Source organism: Toxotes jaculatrix, chromosome 13 (genome assembly GCF_017976425.1).
Source record: "Toxotes jaculatrix isolate fToxJac2 chromosome 13, fToxJac2.pri, whole genome shotgun sequence".
In the NCBI taxonomy this organism is placed as follows: Eukaryota; Metazoa; Chordata; class Actinopteri; family Toxotidae; genus Toxotes; species Toxotes jaculatrix.
The window spans coordinates 21,176,745-21,195,535 of record NC_054406.1 but is presented as its reverse complement, the minus strand read 5'-3'; the positions used below and the strand labels follow the sequence as shown (position 1 = coordinate 21,195,535).

The window sequence follows — 18,791 nt, the reverse complement described above, 5'->3', positions numbered from 1 at the left end:
CAATGTCAAAGAAGAATCCTGTTTATTAGATGCCTGACACCTGAAATCCCAAGAAAGGAGCAGAATAAACTGAGCTATTCATTACCGCCTTAATGAACTGTGCAAATGTATGTGGCAGGTCAATATAGGAGGCCTATGGAGAAGATCCCCTCAGCCCCCTCATTCTGCACAGCCCAGGCGGCCCCAGCCTAATGAAGACTGAACTTTAATCATCAGGAGGATATGGCTGCCTCGTGAGATACACACACACACGCACACACGCACACGCACACACACAGAGCATGTATAATAACCCCACCCCCATGCTCCTTCTCCAAACCACACACACACACACACACACACAAATTCTCTCACCTCACTAGGTTTTCGTTGTCGCCCGGTCCTTTGCAGGTTGTACACTCAGTCCTCGTGTCTTCGGCTTTGGGTTTTTTCTGCATTGCAGACTGCCGCTGTCTGCGTTCCCGTGGCAGTGGTTCCTATGGAAACACGGCTGATTAGAATCGAGAGCTGTATGGGCACACTTGTTGGTGGTAGCGATGTACACAGGAATGAAATGTTGAACTGGGGAAAGACAGAAACTATCCTGAAAAAGTATTTCCTGGACACAATTCATAAACGTAACTATTGGGATTTCACTGATGTGAATTCTTCAGAATGTCAACAGAGGAATTTTCTGGACTTCTGGACCTTTGCCGTTTTTTGTGGGTAAAACCTTAAGGGCAGGTTGAGGCAGGGTTCTTTTTACATTTTCTAATCAGTACATTTTACACTCAAAATTTGTAATGTAAAAATACTTACCAAGCTCTCAGGGGTAGATGAAATGAATCAACTGATTTCTTATTTTTAATAAAAGGGAAAACATGGCAAATATGAGCAAGATAAGTCGGCCTAAGACAAATGTAAACCTGCACTGCTCAAGAAAAGGGGGTGAAAAAAAAGCAAATGTCAGTGAGGGTAATGAGCAGAGCTGAACTTGGATAATGTCAGCTGCATGTAAGCTAGAACAACAGCAGTGGTTTTTCTGTAGCAGTATGAAGAGACAGACCTCCATTTTATCCTCTTTGTCTTCACAGATGGGAAGTCGCTTCCTCTTCTGTCCTCTGGTTCTCTGCGAAACACAAACATTTCACTTTTAAGCAGTGATCGAAATCATAATATACTATAAAATTAAAAACTTGTTTTCGTTTTCATCCAGCTGTGTTCTGAGTGGGTCAACACCAATGTTTTTACATGTGGTTCCCTCGCACAAGCATGTGTGTGTGTGTGGCACAATACACATCCTGCAACTGGTTTTCGCAGCACCAACAAATGTAGCAATGTACAATGAAGAAGAGTGCTAGCACGCTAACCTGGATATAAACAATGCAGAATTTAAAATATTAAGAAAAAAAGTTATCCCAAGGATAAACACCGTGTTCTGCTGAGAAGGTCTGGATGGAAATCTGAACAGGCCCTGAAAACCTATTTACTCAATCAGCATCGTATTGTGAGTAATAGGATCCTACATGAACACACAATGTTCTGCCAAAGTTTGAAGTTATTTTTATTTCACAAGACATTCCTGTAATTTTCTTCCTGTTCTTGAAGTCTTCATTGGTTTGAAGTGGGGCAGAGTTATCTTGGGAAACGATGATTTTTATTTCTCTTTCGTATTTAGCAACATTGACAAGCATCATCATAATTTGATGACAGCTTTGGGGTTTTTTTTTTTGTGTACACAGCCAACACTGTCAGTCAGATGTACTGCTGCTGAGATGGTTGTACTTCTGGCAAGTTCTTCCATCTCTGCAAGGAACTTCTGACGCTCTATTAGAGTGATCCGTTGGGATCACCAAGGTCCTTCATGCCCAGTTACAATGCTGTCAGCCAAGAACAGAGATCTGAGGCTGCAGTGGACACAGGCTGACAAAGACTGGGAAAATGTAGCCTGGTCTGATGGATGTGGATTTCTGCTGAGACTGCAGATGGTAGGGTCAGAATTTGGAGTCAACAGCATGAATCCATGGACCCAACCTGCCTTGTGTCAACAGTCCAGGCTGGTGGTGGTGGTGGTGTGATGGTTTCTTGATTCACTTTGGGCCTTTATACCAATCAATCATGGTCTGAATGTCTCAGTCTGTCTGAGTATTGTTGCTGACCATGTTCATGCCTTTATGGCCACAGATCACCATCTTCTAATGGCTACTTCCAGCAGGATAATGCTCCATGTCAAAAAGTTAAAATTGTCTGGTCTCACGAACTTGACCAAGAGTTCAGTGAACTTCTAGATACAGTAAACATATAGTGTATATGTGTATATATATATACACATATACACGTATAATATGCAGATATAGTTTTTGGCTTGAAAAAACCCTTCACTGTTCTGCTGTTTGTGAAGTCAAATCTAGACCTTTGGACACACATTCCACTCAATGGCTAGGAGGACAAAGCTGATTGTCCACAAGAAATGTGATAGTACAACTAAAAGCCTGTAAAGATGTTGTGGTTTAGATTGTGAGGGGATCCGAGCTGATCGATTCAGTGACTCTCTGTGTTGTAACCACTAATCTCTTAATTTCAACACATGAATGCAGCCAGACTCACAGCCTTACAAGCAAACCACTTACACAGCTAGTCATGCTGAGGCACTAAATATGACTTCTGAACATGTTGAAATGGCTACATTCTTTCTGCGCAAGCTAAACAGCATTGGGTGGACGTCTAGCAGAAATCACCATCTACTACACAGTGCCTGAAGTGTGCTTTTTCTTCACAGGGGGCTGAACAGAGCATGAAAGGAAATATAAAAATCAAACATCTCCCTCTTGCTGCTAGTGAGCGAAGGGTTGGAGCTGCTAAGGAGGGTTTAAAAGGGGTGGAAAAATCGACAACATATTTAAACAGATTGTGAAAACAATTCCATCTGTCGCCTTTGGCTCACCACTACTTGCCAGATGGAGCACTTATCATTAAGAATGCTAACTGCAAGAATGCTGCCAGTTGGCTCCTTCAGACCTCGCCGTTTCTCCCCGCGAAACGCGGCACCAAACAAAAAAGCCCCGACATTATTTAATCATTAAAGTCTTAAAGTCGTGTCTTTTAAAGTAATCTATGAGGCCACTGAGAGCATGGAGGAGTTCAGTCGCTGAGCTCAGCTGAAAGACGCTCAGCCACACTGCACAGCTAATCTCAGGCTCTGCTCAGGTGAGGAAATTAAAACTGCAGGCAGTTTCTAAGTACGAGGCAAAATCAATCTTTTAATTAAGTACATCAGTGCATCTTTAACAAGCATGAATCATTTCACACAGGATTAGAGAAATTAACAGAGCATAGGAAGTGGTAGTAACTAGATATATTAACTTAATTCTCATAATTTCCAAATGATTAATGGCATATGTTCGTATGGGAGGTTTTAATGTTAGCACAGTGGTGGGCGCGCAGCAGTAGTAAATCATGTCCCATTAGGAGGAGCATTTTATTGCCACCTTCAGTTAGCCTCTTGAACTCTAAATTCCACCTTAAATTTCCCCTAATTTTCTAAAATGTTAGAAAATGGCTATATCTTTGCACCCAACGAAAACAGTATTTAGAATTTTTTGACAATTAAAGAAGCCCAAATGGGAATATGGAAACAAGCCCTGACACAGCGATGTCAACCAAGACTCTTATGCGATTTTTTCCCATCTTAAATATACTGAAGAACTGTATGTTCTGTGTCTGTCAAAACTCTTATTTACCCATAGAAGCAGGTAAGCGCTGTAAAAGGAATGAGTGCCACCATGTTTGTTGTCACAAAGTTAACCCTGAGCTCAAAGAGTTTTTTAAAGCCAGACAAACCAATAAGCACAACCAGCTGCAAAGTGTCCAATACTGTCAAAGTGGTAAAAGAAGCTTTAAACTGTTCATGGGAAGAACATATTATGTAAAAAGGAATTAAACATTAATGTATTGAAACATATAAAATATTAAATATACTAAATATCTTCATATATCTAATGCACTGAAAAATACTTTTATCTAAAACTTTTATTGCAACTAACCGTCCTCAAAATGGCGTGTCCTGTTTTTCAAATAGCTAAAAGAAATGAGCATTTAACGTAGCAGCTTTATCTGGTCAAATGTTTTCACCTACAAATCTGACTGAACTCAGTGATGACACATGGTATCTTTGACAGAGAGTTCCTGTCTGCACTCAAGGTCAATGTCCCACACAACCTTCAGCTGTTTTTAATGCGACTCTTCACTTATTTTGACACCGTACATCATCATTAAAAACGTTGTGCTGTTTAAACCGAACTCAGAACGTTCTGCTTGCACTCCAACAAACACCCTTCTCTTAATGAGAGCATTGATTAATTCATGCTTGAGGAGCATCAGGCAGGGGGAATAAAAACCTGCTGACGGCGAGAAACGGTTAATATCCAACCTGATCCGCGGTAAGAGTTTGATAAACACAGCGTGTGTGTGTGTACGTTTCTTTCCCGTCTCCCACACGGAAGAACAAATGTGTGTTAATGAACTGTCCTTGCATGAAGCTCGGTCTGGCTATCTTTAGCAGGGCTGTGTAAAATCTGACAGAGCGTGCTGTGGAGCATTAATTTTTACAGCGGCGACATTATGTACATGCGAAATAAAATTCAGCTCACAGGTTGACTTTAAAGGTTTTACTCCAGTAGGCAGTGCCCACTACAGGGCCACGAATAACAGCCACAAGACCCCCGGCTTCATCAAGGTGGCACTGGGCCATGTTAGCCCCTTTTGGCCAAATAAGTGCAAATGTGTGTGCACACACACATACACACACACACACACACACACACACATAGCAGCAGCCTCGGAGGCCAGCAGGAGGTCGATTAGCCAGTCCTGATAAATTGAAACATGGCTTTAGAGAAGTGCCAGCGCTTGGGTGCCCTGGTAAAAAGCATTAAAAATGCAAAGCAGGGCCCTTTTAGCGCCTGCCATTGCACGCCTTGCATTTGAAGATAAATGCTGCACTGAAGTGCCTCGCCCGAGTGGCTGTGGCTCCACAAAAAAAAAAAAAAAAACTAAACTAAAAAGAAAAAAAAGAAACAGAAAGCTGCTTAATCCCTGAGCACTCCAGCCGAGTCCTCAGCACATGTCTGGACCTAGAGTTTCCAAACCTGAACAGAAAAACACATTAACCCAGACTGCCACTGTGCTCCCACACTCCTGCTATTTCCCCTCTAAGACAGGAGAAGTGGCTGGGACAACTCCTGCTCTTCTTTGTTCATTTCTCTATTTGCAACAGAGACTGTAGACAGGAGCAGCTTCAGCGGTCTTGGCTCTGATGTGAGCATCCGGACGCAAGAGGAAAGTTCCCTCAAGTCCCAGGTGAGCTGCCACTGGGTCACACATTGACAGTGGAAAGACGACCCCACTCCTCCTCCTCCTCCTCACCACCAAGCTGTCAGATATCAATCTGGAGGGTTTCTTGAGGGAGCGAGGAGGCAGCTCGGTATCGCAGGATCAGAGCATGGCCGCTACAGATAAGTAGGATCCAGTGAGGGGCAGAGAGAGAGAGAGGGTTCTGTTCCCTCTCACAGCTGACACAAAATGTTGCACCACAAGCCGACACAGTCCACATGCTGTCGCTCTATTCACGGACAAAGGGAAAAAAAGTCACCGGCAGAGGATTTATGGGCAACACTGACAGAGTCGTAGCCTCGATGACTCTTCAAAAGTCTTGTCTGTTTGCTCATTTATTTGTTTTTATAAAGTCTGATGTTTGAGTTTCTCATCTTCATCTGCTTCATTAGGCTAATCTGTGTGACAATCAAGAGTAAAATTTAAGAATAAAACGTAGTAGTTTTTACTTCTGTGTGTATTTAATTAGTCCGACATGATTAAGTTCTCATTTTTTTTATTGTTTTCATTTAGTTGGTGTGAATACAGGTGATAGAACATGTCCCCTGTAGGTGGTGTAAGCGCTAGGTTTCCTGTACACTCCATCAGACAGCTGTGTGGAGCTGAGAAAGGAGCCAGGGATTTGAACTTTTCACTCGTTTTCACCTTTTTTACATTCTTCCTAGCTCTTCTGCTGCAGCTCAACATTAAAACACTGTCCATGAAAACACAGACCGAACCGAAGCCTCAGTCTTTCAGTTTAATGTTCTTTTTTTTTATACATTTCAGGATTTTTGCAGGCGATCGCCTCGGGAGTGCATTAGGTAAATATCCTTTAATGACCTGTATAAACAGGAGACACGATTACAGCAAGCCACTCCTGTTTCAGTGTTCATTGATTGAGACAGACTTGACAAATTGAACTTTGAACTGTGCTAAGCCTTCTTTTCAGTTTCATAATGGGATGATGGCTAAGTGCAGAAATCTTTGGATTATTTTTCCTCATAAAACCAGACTAACCATAATATCATTCCGCACAGTGAATGCAGACATCAGTGCTTTCATCCTGTGGGGGGCCTGATGCTCTGTTTACCTGACTGAGCTGCAGGCTGAGATTTAGCAGCCAGCCTTTAGAGTTTAAACAGGTTTCTCGCTCGTTTCTTTTTTTTTTTGGGGGGGAGCCTTTAAAACTATTAGACTGGCCCTACAGAGACAGAGCAAACCAAATCTAAAGTCTAGCCTTATTCACATGAATCTGACTGCTGGAGTGGGTGCATCCTGTCTCCAACGAGCCTGTTTGGTGTATGCAGTCACACTGCCTTCTGTAACAAAGGCCTTTGTTCAAAGTGTTGATTTCTGTGCTCAGGGAAACACACTATCACCTTGTGCAACTTTGTGATAACCTTAAGGAGAGCATGAGACTAATGAGAACTCAAGTTAATTATTTGCAATCAATACAGATCAATCAATTAGCCAACATTGTCATCTGTTACACTCTAATTAGAGCGGAGGACGAGGTGGGCAAAGAAAACTTTTTGGCCTTTTTAGCTGTGAAAAGAAAACAGATTTCGTTTTTAGGAAAATGATTTGGACTGATTGCGTTTTGTGTAAATACAGTGTGTAAATACACACCGTGCCTCTCACTTGATGTTTCTTGGGCTCTGGTGACATCTCCTGTGGGATGAATTTGATTGGTCCTTTGATTTGCCTCCTGGACCTCTTGGTGCCATCAGGTAGCGTCTCCATGGCGATATCGGCCTCATCGCTGCTGGCCTGGTCACACTCGGAGCATTGCCTGAGGAGAGGGAAGAGGGCTTGTCTCACCACAACTGTATTGATTTTATTATCACCGGCCTAAATCCTTACTCTTTACTCTAAAAAAAACAAAAAGCAAAGAAAGAGACTTTCACTCAATATGTCAATCTGTTTGACTTTTTTCTGATAAAACACTGTTTTTACAAATTGTAATGTTGATAAATGTCAGTCAATATTTAACCCTGTATTTGTTTGTCTTTAAATGAGCACAGAGTAATCTACGGCATTTAGTGGGGATATTTTTGAATTTTGGACAGAAGCTAGCTCTTTTCCTCTGCTTCCAGCCTTTGTGCTAAGCTCGGCTAACAGCACCAACACTCCAGCCCTGTGTTTAACACAGAGATGAGCAGGTAGCATCAGTCTTCTCACCTCACTTTCAGAAAGAAAGCAAATATGCCTATTTCCCAAAGTGTTATAATAAAATTAATAACTAAATCTGACTAAATTCTTCCATCAGTCCTCATCAGTGATTGTGGATCATAAACAGATGCAGTGGATAATAAAAAGCAGGAGCACGCAGTGAAAATATTACTTGTGAAATGTAACGCAAATCCAACACAACAGCCCTGCAATAACCACAATCTTTAAGAAGGTTATAATGTCTGATGATAAAAGTATAATGTTCATTTCTGCCATGCTAGTCACATGGTTCTAGGAACGGTGATGTCACGACATGACAACCACTGACTTTTGCTTCACCACCACCATCATCAGACCACAAGCTTAATATGTCCAATACTTTGGTCATGGCATTCCTTTCATCTTCAGCTGTACTTTGTGTTTACTTACTTGGTGTCAGCATCCTCACATGTCAAACTAAGATGTTGAACATGGTGAACATTATACCTTATAAAGGTCAAAGCGTTCGCATTGTCTCTGTGGACATGCTAACATGTGGATGTTAGCAGTTAACTCAAAGCCGTACTGTGCCCCAGTGTAGAGATGGAGGGACTGCAGACTCCTAGATTTGTTATGAGATCATTTATGTCCACAATATTCATATCAAATTAAAATATTCACTGATCAAAGACCGCACACATTAAGGCCTCCAAAGTTAAGTGGATTCACTACCTCCCTAAAACAGTTTCAACAAAAACTGAACAGTATCTTAAATTGAAGCTGAAGTACTCGTTCAAGGCCTGAGGTCAAACCCTGAAAGCTTTCAGGAAACAGTAGTTTACTTTCAGTGGATGATGGATCACGCATCCCTCCACACTGAGTATTTCAGCCACAAGCTGAGGAGAAATGGAGATAAACGTCCTGAAGTTCCTGGAACTGTTTCACCATTTGGAAAAGTCTATACAAAAAACCTTATCAGAGGTCTTTGCCAATACACAGCCCTATCAGATAATACTGACATTTACTGCATCAAGTCAAAGTTAGACCTGGGAATGGGCTCTGCCTTAGAAATCAGTTTCCAAAAACAAGCAGCGGTCTGTCTGCTGTGTTCGTTTTACCTCAGAGCTCAGCACCCTGTAAGTCTCTGTGGCTGCTTGTTCAGGCACAATGCTGTAATTAGTTATGACTCTGCATCCACACACTTTTATTATTCAAATGCTTTCTAATTTTCAGCCAATAAAGCAAAAAAAAAGAGCTTCATGCTCATTTTGCTCTGAATTGAAATGAATTACTCCGCTCACAGACAGGCTGTGCTGCACGCTCACAAAACAAAACGGAACGCCACATGCATCTCTACGTTTTTCTCCAATTTACAAGAGAAAGGGAACAGGCTTCTTCCTTTTTCATCACCGAATCTCCTCTCGAGATAAAGAACTGCAGCAGTTGAGAGTCGAGACTGTGACATTTCCACCATCTCAGCATCCGTCATCTGATAATCCCGCTGCCACCGACTGGCCTCAAATGTCAGGGATAATATGAATAAACAAACTCCGGGTTCTAACGTGTTGCTGCTCGTATCTGACAGAGGATAAATATGAGGAGCACTCGCTGTTCATATTCACACAATGAAGATGTTTTATGATGTCGAGCATCAACTAAGCATTCATTTTTTTAGTTGAGCATCGTTTCTGTATTTATGGAACAATAAATAACCATTGTGTCATACCTAATAAAACCCCATCCATCTCTCACTGTGACTTAAACAGGACGTTATATGTTAGAAAACACCTGCTTCTTTGATTTAAAAAAAAAAAAAATCTATAATACTGAGTATTATAGCTTTTTAGCTATAATGTAATCCATACAATCCCTATTATTTCCAGTGTATTTCTCTCTAATGTGTGCACATGCATCTCGTCTCTCACCAGTAGCTGTTCTTGGTCTTCTTGGGCATGCGTGTAAGTGGGGGCTCCAGGCAGCCCAGGTGGTAGTAGAGCTTGCAGGTGTCACACAGCACCAGCAGATGTTGGTCCTGGTTCTTCTTACAGATGCCACAGCTGCAGAAACACATCAGGTCAAATTATGTGTGAGAAAATGCAGTGTATTGACAGGGCCAGTCATCATTTGGGAACAGCAGCACTGAAGTACAGGAAGTGGAAGTGAACATGTAAATAGGAATTAGAACAAATGTAAATTGACACACTCAATCCCAAATGGTCTAAAATAACAGATGTACGCAGTAAGAATGTTGTTCCTGCCTCTAACATTTGAGGAGGCACCTTAAACACGTGCACCGTGCTTCCACTGTCATTACTTTATCATTTATTCATCATCTCTAATCCTGTCCTCGCCCTTGCATCTCTCCAGACGCAGTGTGTTCACCTGTAGAGGATGGCTGGCAGGCTGGATGACTTCCCTGGGGTTCCCCCCTCCTTCTTGCTGGGCTTCCTCTCTTTTGGGGCCTTCAGAACAGCTGGAGTGTTTAGTTTCTACCAAAAAATAAAAATCGTTTCATTAATATTTTCATGTAACAGCCATGAACCGCAACTTGTCTTTGAAGGGACAGAGGCGATGATAGTGTGGATAGTGTGGCCAATGGGTAATTCCAAAGTTTTTTTCCCCCGAAAGTATTTTCTAATGAGAGCTGTCTATAGTTGGGCCTGTAGAGGGACAAGGGCACTGGTGCTGGAAATATAAGTTGCTGCTGAATTTTTTTCAAATGTCATTTCTCAGTGCTGTGAGCACATCAAAAATAAATTCCATTCACCTCCTCTGTATTGTAGCCTGACAATCTGACTGAACTGCCAGTTCACTTCATCCTGACAGTTTGTTCCTGTAAGCTTTTCTTGTTGGGAGATGGGTAACCAACAAATGATAAAAATCAGTAACTAATGATATATATATGGCCCACCAACATCATTTGGAAGCTGTAGTAACTGGTGCTAGGAGCTGCTAATGTAATGTTTTTTGAAAGTTTTCAGATCTTTTGAGGCAGCACTCCAGACTGTGGTCAGATGCATGTTGGGTTAATTGTCCTTGAGATGACTTTAGAACTTGATTGGAGTAGTAGTTGGCTATGGAGTAACACCAAACACATTTACTGTTTACAGTTATTATTCATAGTATAGAGTCAAGTGACACTAACTGAACATCTGTTTAGCGGAGAGTTTGGACTGTCCAAATAAAGTGTTAGCCAAAGCAGAGCTGCAAAGTTCCCTTACAGCAGAGTTGTGAGGAGAGCTGACAAGGGAACCTGTTGTATGTGGCAGGTGAAAAAGCAGCAGCAGATAGTCAGTTTATTCTCCCTGCATCTCAGGTGCATTGCTGCCATGCGGGTTAATTAGAAAACTTATCTCGTAGGGAACAAGTCTGTCACTAAACAGACAAAGTTTCCCCTGAGGAAGCTCTAATCTGAGCATGCTCGCTCTGCCTTTAGCACAGAGGGGAGCGTCCCCGCAGGGAGACCTGATAGATGGGGAGGAGGACAGGGTGACCAAAGCACAAGGGGGCTGCTGAGGTTATCTCCCCAGCCTGGACCACAGTCCGCCCCCGCATCCAACCACGAGAAAATGTCTCCGCTGCTGATACGGAGCGGTTTCAACATTGTTAACATGCTTTATCAGACAGATGAAGAAGTTTAAAGGTTCATTTTATAAATAGAGAGTGGAAGCAGTCAGGTAACGCAGACCAGCTCGAAGCTGTCTGGCTTCCTGCCACTCTGCTGTGTCCTCAGGGAAAACGCATCAAAACATAACAGTGCAGGAACAAACTGGGCACTTCCTGTGGCTCCAAGCATTTTCATCACATTCAGTATATTAAATTAGGAATATCAAGCTGTGGCACTAAATATCACTTAGAAACACTTCTGAACAAAGAAGAAGGTTTATTTATAACCATCTCTGCCAAGTGTAAGTTGTGTGCGCCAGCTGTAATCCCCCTCTATCTGAAGCTCTCGGATCTAACACCCAACTTCCCGGGCACAGACAACTCCACAGGCTCCTGAGGAAACATGTCGATGGCAACAATAATGGCTGCCACTCTGAAACAAAGTCTGTATGGAAACAATCAGCAATGTTTCAACATTTTTCTATTATCTCAGAGTTGTCTTAGTCTCGGGAGTGTCTTGACTCTTGGTCTTGGCCAAACTGGCCAACTACAGTCTTTGGTCTCGGCCAAGTTTAGTTTGATTTGTTTGCCCAGCATGGCTATCTGCTCTATTCACACTCAATGACAAAAAAAGAAAAACAACTCAGTATCTCAATCATAACATTTTCATATTGACAGAAATGCTTTCTTATAATCATTTAGAATCTTTTCTTATATTGAAGTAATAGTGTTTGAAGAGCTGTTTCTAAAATTAACACAACTACAGAGAAAAGAAACAGACTGATGAGTCAATCCTCAGAAAACTGTCAACTATTCTGATGAACGAGTTTGTTGTTTAAGTCATTTATCAAGGAAAAACGGAAAGCATGTGGGATTTACATTCTTTTACAATGTTAAAATTACTCCGTTTACTATCATTATAAATGGATTAGGTGGGTTTGGGACTGTTGGTGAGACAAAACAAAACATCTGAAGACGGCACCTTTGGCTTGGGGACATAATGAAAGGTGTTTGTTAAAGTTCTCTGGTTTTCTCTGTAGATAAACCACTGTAAAAAAAAAAAAAATTACAGACACTGAAAACAGCTATTAGCTACAACCATATTTAATGTTTTATGCAACAGCTTCAGTGCTGTAGTGTGTTGTAGTGTATTATTATTTCTGCTGGTTGGGAGCAGTTAGTGTAGGTTATTATAATGTTCCACCATTTCTCTGTTTCATTTTTATGTCATTCATTGGTTCAAATGAAATAATCAAATAATCAGAAAATGAAATCAATTCCTTTTTTTGTTTTTTTTTGTTTGTTTTTTAGACACCTGAACACTCATGACTTGGGTGAAATACGACTGATTGAGTTTGGTTTCAATGCAGATACCGTTTGGACTCCATGGCCCATGTAGTTTAAGACTGGCGCAAACCCTGGCAGGACAGAGGAGGACATCTCAGACAGTCCAACCTCACAAACACAATCGCCCCTTCAGGCCTCAGCCAGTGGTGGTCCTGGTGTCTTGGTTGCCCTCAGTGTGCCTTCAGCTCTGAGTTGCATCAGATGGCTGAACCCTTGTATATCTGCTTCAAGGTTTATTAGGTCTATTTCGTACTTATTTTTCTGTTGATCGATCCTAAAGCGCACTGCATTGTAACACTAATGCCTGTTATAATATCTGTCCCCTGGCAACTGCTGGAGCTGCAAGGTGTTTTATAGAGGCTGGTTTTTTGTTTTGTTGTTGTGAAGTTGCCAGGAGTGCTAAACTTCTAGGAGCATCAGGAACCAAAAACACTGACTGTGTACTGGAAGAGGGATGAGAGTCCCAGTTGGGGACATCAATAATTTCTGCAAATGCACAGGCAGGATGACAAATAGAAGATGAAAATGTGGCAGATAGATGGCACAAAGCATGCAGTGCTGTGACTGATGTTGCTACTTAAAGCGTGCGTGTTCATAATTAGGTGATTTATGGCGGTCATTGCAGATTCACTGCCAGTCTCCTTCTCTTTCCTGTCCATTTCGCTGCCTCGCCACCACATTAACATCATTTGACCATTTATCTGCGAAACCCATCCTCTCAACCATTATACTTTTAATAAGGCAATAAGGCTTTTCAGGGATTTAGCGGAACATGTATATACATGTATATGTATGAATATACCTTAAAGGAGTCACTACACTGAAGTGCAGTGGATATAACATCACTTTTCTTTAATTATTTTAACTAAAAGGTCAGAGAGAGCTGTATTCTCTAATCAGTGAGGGGAAGACATGGTTTTCTGAGTGACAACAAAATGTTTAGTAAGAATGTAATGGATAAAGAAGGACACAAACACCTGCAAATATACAATACAATAAAATCTAATATCCTTGTATCATACCTTGGCTACAGAAAAAAAAAAATCTATTCTGACTAGACATTCAAGATGAACATGTGATCCAGCAATTAGACGGGAGTAATTATTTACTGACCACTGAGGGAGATATGAGACACCTTCTCAGTAACAAGGTGAAAGACTCTTAAAGTACGTTAACCAGTCAGACGTCACTTTTTCTTTCCGTCCTGGTGTTTAACAGAAATTTTCTAGCAAATTTAAATATAATCTAAAACAAGGTTCTCTAACTCAAATTATCTGGGGGCTGCTGCTATGCACTCTGAAGCTGAGCTGGCTCCCTAGTACCCATCACACCGCCCTGCGTGCTTAGTAGACTAATGCTGCTGCCGACTGAATTCCTGTGGAAGAACAGGGAGCAGTCACATTAAACTCCATGAACGAATAATCAGCTGTCCGCCTGCGGAAACTGTCAGAATGAATGTGAAGGTAAAACCTTTCTTTTCGGTCTAGAAAGAGACAATTTAGGGTCAGGTATTGACAAGTTGCACAATTCTACTGCAGCTAAATGTTAATTGTGAAACACAGAGCCAATTATTACACTCTGCTTTTCAATCCATGCTAAAATATTAAAGAATTACTTTAAAAAAAAAAACAAATAAACAAAAAAAAATGACAAGGGGACATAGAAAATTGCCTCACAGACCTAGTCTATCCCCCAAGCCAGTAATTTGAGACCCTTGATCTAGAAGCTAATAGCTGAAATACCTTTTGTAAATGGTTCTGTCTGTCCTCAGATGAAAGGGCTCTCTTTGTTTTGGTTCTGTTATTATTTTCTCTCAGAGGTCCACTTCCTGTTAAACGAGTGGTTGCATATTCGTGGAAGTAACTGACGCTGACTTTAGTTCAACGCCTCTTTTAAACTGTGAAAAGTTGAACTGTGGAAAAGGAAGATGTAGCTGGTTGTTTTCAGACTTAGTTAGGAGGTTTAAATGTGTACGTAAAAAGCTCTTTTCTAAGTTCAATGTAAATTCTCACAATGACTTTGTGTGTGAATTCAAGTCTGAGTCTGTTATCTAAACAAAAAAACAAAAATAAAAACCAAGAGATCTCTGCAGATTGCAGTTTGCATCCATAAAAAAAAAAAAAACAACCCATAAGCCATAGTGGCACATCTTGGCAATTGGTTGCCATGGGAATGAGAAGTGGGAGACGGCTTTTACTTTCACAGTCAGGTCTGACCTCATGGAAAATGACAGGTCAATCAGTTAGAGCAAAATGAAAGGATTTTTATAAACAGCAGGGAAGTCCTGGGTCCTGACGGCTAACCCACAAAAATTATTTGTAAAGGGTAAAAAAAAAAAAAAAATATCTATATTAACTCACAGGTACTAAATGTGGACGGGGGGGGGGAATAAACATGAGAACAAAAAAATACATAAATCAGAAAACAGAATGAAAATAAAGGCACAGCTTTTTCTTTTATCAAGCCTAATTAGCTTCCATGATTTTTTTTTTTATGTGTCGAAGACACAAACTTTCCCTCAATTCATCACTGCTCCACAGCTCAGACTGCATCTGACTGATACGTGGCCAGGCGACTGCTCCAAAACTTTCTATTACATCGACAACAAGCTGGAGCTGACTGAGTGTAAGGCACATCTGAACGAGACAGTATATCACACAAAAAGACAAGCTGTCCTGCAAGCCCTGCCTAAACAAAGTTGCAAAAACTGTTGGCCATGTGGGTTACCTATCTGGACAGCTCTCCATCACAAAACACTGCCAGGCTGAAAAAGAAAAGGTCCGCAAACTTTCACAACAACTAATCTCTGGATGTGGAGCAGAGTGGTTGGATGGGGCAAGAAAGAGAAGAGGAGATGGTGTGTGAGGAGGCAGAGATTGTGGTGGTACCTGGCCCAGGATGCCCCCCAGCAGAGTCCACATGGCCTGGCCTTCGCCCCGCAACTCTCCATTCACATTCAGCAGCTCCTCCAGAGACTCACAGAGCTGCACAGGGAGAGAAGACACCACATCAGGTAAGGACACCACAGTTTCACTCATGTTTCATGTCTGGGTGTTAAGTACAGAGCCTGGTGTGGACATGATTAGGGTCACAGTTTGAGTATAAACATTAGTGACTATATTACAGACCTTATAAATGTTATAATGGGCACAGTTAGAATGTAGCAGGTGAACCTTTGAGCAGTCAGTGTAACTGACATGAACTAATGTGAACACTACGTATGATATACAGGAGCTGAGCCATTGTGTCAAGAGTAAACCTTGTACTGGACTCGACTACTATATATCAGCCATAGCCAGATTTGTAATGACATTCCTTCCACTGGCATTTTGTCCAAGGCCAAAGCCATGTAAGAGCAACTCAAGCAGCGCAATTAGCAACACACACTCCATTAATAACTCTTAACACGCACGGCAGAAGACTGAACGCAACATTAACTCTTGTGACTTTTACTCTGCCGTCGTATTCCCTTACTCATGTTGACAGATGGAGCCGCAGCCTCTTCGCAGAGGTCACGTTCGAGGAGGGATGGGACGGAGGCTGGCACAGGATTCAGTGTTTATCATGGGGCACAGTGAGGCCGCGTCGAATGCAGTGAAATGATTTTACAAGCTGAGCTGAACACGGCCCATAAAAACAAACACTTGATACCAAGTAATAATAGACACTGAGTGAATGAGAATGGATGAGCAGGTGCTTTATAAAAAAAAAAAAATATTAAAACATCCACGGTGAGGCTGTACTTACACACAGTGGAGCCTTGAGAGCCTAGAATTCTATTTTCTCCTGAATGATTTCTGCCTAATTGATTTTGATTAGATTTTAAATAAATAATATTAGATCCCCTTTTAAAAAAAAAATCCAATAACTGAAATATAAGCCTGAACCATAATTACTCAATATACCACTTTTGTTTTAGCTTAAGTACTGAAAGACACTGGAGGCCTACGACACAGCTACACCAGGTGTTTCCCTCTCAGGTGATAACTCCATGTTCGTACACTTGTATGTTCTATTACGTGTGTTTGAATTACCGCCTAAAGTACTAATTTTACTTAACACTAAATTGATTTCAGACTCTGTTCATTTCAATTTTCAAATCACCAAGTACTACTTATTTATTATGTGTTAAGGCACTCTGTCTGCAGCTTCCATGAACCAGCCCGTCCACAGAAATAACCCCCGTTTCCCGGGTCAGGTTTGGATTCTGCTGCTCACCTTGTTGTACTCCACGTGCAGTTTTTCTTGCTCGCTCTCCAGCTTGTCTTTTAAGTTCTTCTGTTCAGAGATGTTGTCCTGGATCTGGATCATTCGCATGTTCCGCTCTGAATATCAATGGGACAAAAATCAATAGCACGATCACAATCTATATACAGGAAAAAAAAAAAAAAAAAAAAAAAAAGCACACGAGAGCGTGTACTGATGGCAGATAGGCTGCAGGCGGATGGAGTATACTCTCAAGGTTACTGTCATGGCGTCTCCTGCACATCTGGCACTATCATGCTGCATTCACAATAACTTAACCACCCTGTACAACAGTTAATGCTATGCAATATGGAGATAAATGCTTTTAGCTTCCTTAAAATTACAATCATGATACCAGGCATCATTCCTGTGCTTTGCATCAAAAAAAAAAAACCACGATTACAAGTTTCTAACTGTAAATTATAAAAACTAAATTTATTAACAATGCATATCAGTTTATATAAGTGTACGCAGCATCACATTTTCAGTTCTGAAGGAGAAGGGAGGCCTCTGCTGAAATAAATTCCTGTGATGTTAAAGGACACACTCTTTATTTCAGGAAAGGTGGGGAGTATCTCTGCTGTGTAACACGGCAGGAAAGCCAGTAATGTGTTTTTAATGCCCACTTATACCCACCAGAAGAATGGCTTCATAAATGGTGTCAGAAAAAAAAACTGAATATCATAACTAACAACATATCCACCCCTGTGTACTGCACAATAACAGAGTGAGCATCAGTCAATCAGAAAAGAGCATCGATCAAAGGCCGCTGAGGAGGTATTTGGCTGTAAATGGATTATTTAGGAGGATAAAGTGCTTTAACAATGGAAGAGGAATTGTTTGATGGCTAACATGCTGTGACTTCCATCCTGTAACACTGTTGGACCCATGATGGACAGTTTGAGTGTGTCCACGCACCTGTTGTTTGGTTCATTTCATCCGGACCAAAGAAAAAACAGACAGACTTTTGAATCTTCTGGTCTGCTTTGTGTTCATACTGACGTTTTTATAATTTAACCAAGAAGAAGAGTATATATGAAGTCACACAATCTGAGAGGCTTCCTCTTTTTAATGGACTTATTGAACTGTCAAAGTACACAGTGGATTGAGACCTGAGGACTGAGAGTTTGTCTGAACCAGATCAAACTGGTTTGGTGCAACACACTGAAAAAGGGATCAAAATTGTTGCAGTAGAACCAGAGACATCTTTTTTTTAATTCCACTCACGGTTCTTCATTTTCAAAATCTGGTGCCTTCATTACCCAAAATGCAACTGCACCAGCGACAGTTCGGTCGGGAAAGCCTACGGAAGCTGCTAGCCTCAAGCAGAGCTGCGGAGCAGGCTACAGACGTCTGCTGTAAATACCTTTTTGTGAATACTTTTATCCTGAAAGATGGATTAAGTTTAGTTCTGCCAATGCTCTTGATGCATTCTTGTTGATTTGTAGACATCTAAACCATAATCATAATGATTTTACACAAGAATAATCCGGTAAAACCGCACTGACATGAAAATGGAAAATGAGAGAAAATAAACAACACAGCTGCGGTAACTGTGGGAATAGAAGTTTCCTCACCCAGGTAGTAATTGACAAAGTCTGCTGTGAGGGCAGGCTGCTTGTGTTTCCTGCGTCCGTCCATGCTGGCGTTGGCGTCGGACGTGTCCACAGGGAAAATGTCAGTGCTGATGCCCATCAGCTCCGCCTTCCTCATCAGCTTCCTGATAGCTGAGGCACTAGAGGTCAGAGGTCGCGGCAGCTTTTCCCGGGGTACCCACGCCTGAGGTCGGGTGTTCCTGGACAACTCTGCCTTTGCCCTGTACTGCTGCAGGCGGGTCGTGATTCGGGCCTGCAGGTGGGGGGACACACACACGTGTTTGTCGACATACTCCCACATTTTAATGGTAATAAACAGATGTTGTCTGTCTGCCATTTCCCATGTCTATCTCTGTGTGTTCACACTGAAGCTGCCGACCACAGATCGCTCGGGTCACTGCCTCTGTCTGTCTGCTCCTACCCAGGCTGTAACACAAAGTCATGATGCCATGCTGTCTTGTTGAAGGTGTGCAGTGTTTAGCTGAGTTACAATGG

General features: G+C 41.6%; 1 protein-coding gene across 3 annotated transcripts in view; it reads right to left on the bottom strand.

Moving 5' to 3' along the window:
• Window positions 1–18,791, bottom strand: part of phf14 (PHD finger protein 14) — a 69,104-nt gene that overhangs the window by 30,808 nt on the left and 19,505 nt on the right. For 2 of the 3 annotated variants that reach the window (XM_041053659.1, XM_041053661.1), the window contains exons 9-16: window positions 18,279–18,549; window positions 16,675–16,781; window positions 15,345–15,440; window positions 9,886–9,992; window positions 9,429–9,560; window positions 6,982–7,144; window positions 1,046–1,108; window positions 355–476 (exon numbers count right to left, since the gene is read on the bottom strand). In XM_041053659.1, coding sequence (XP_040909593.1) covers window positions 355–476; window positions 1,046–1,108; window positions 6,982–7,144; window positions 9,429–9,560; window positions 9,886–9,992; window positions 15,345–15,440; window positions 16,675–16,781; window positions 18,279–18,549 — 1,061 coding nt within the window. The remainder of the gene's footprint in view (window positions 1–354; window positions 477–1,045; window positions 1,109–6,981; window positions 7,145–9,428; window positions 9,561–9,885; window positions 9,993–15,344; window positions 15,441–16,674; window positions 16,782–18,278; window positions 18,550–18,791) is intronic. The other variant, XM_041053660.1, reaches the window with a different exon arrangement.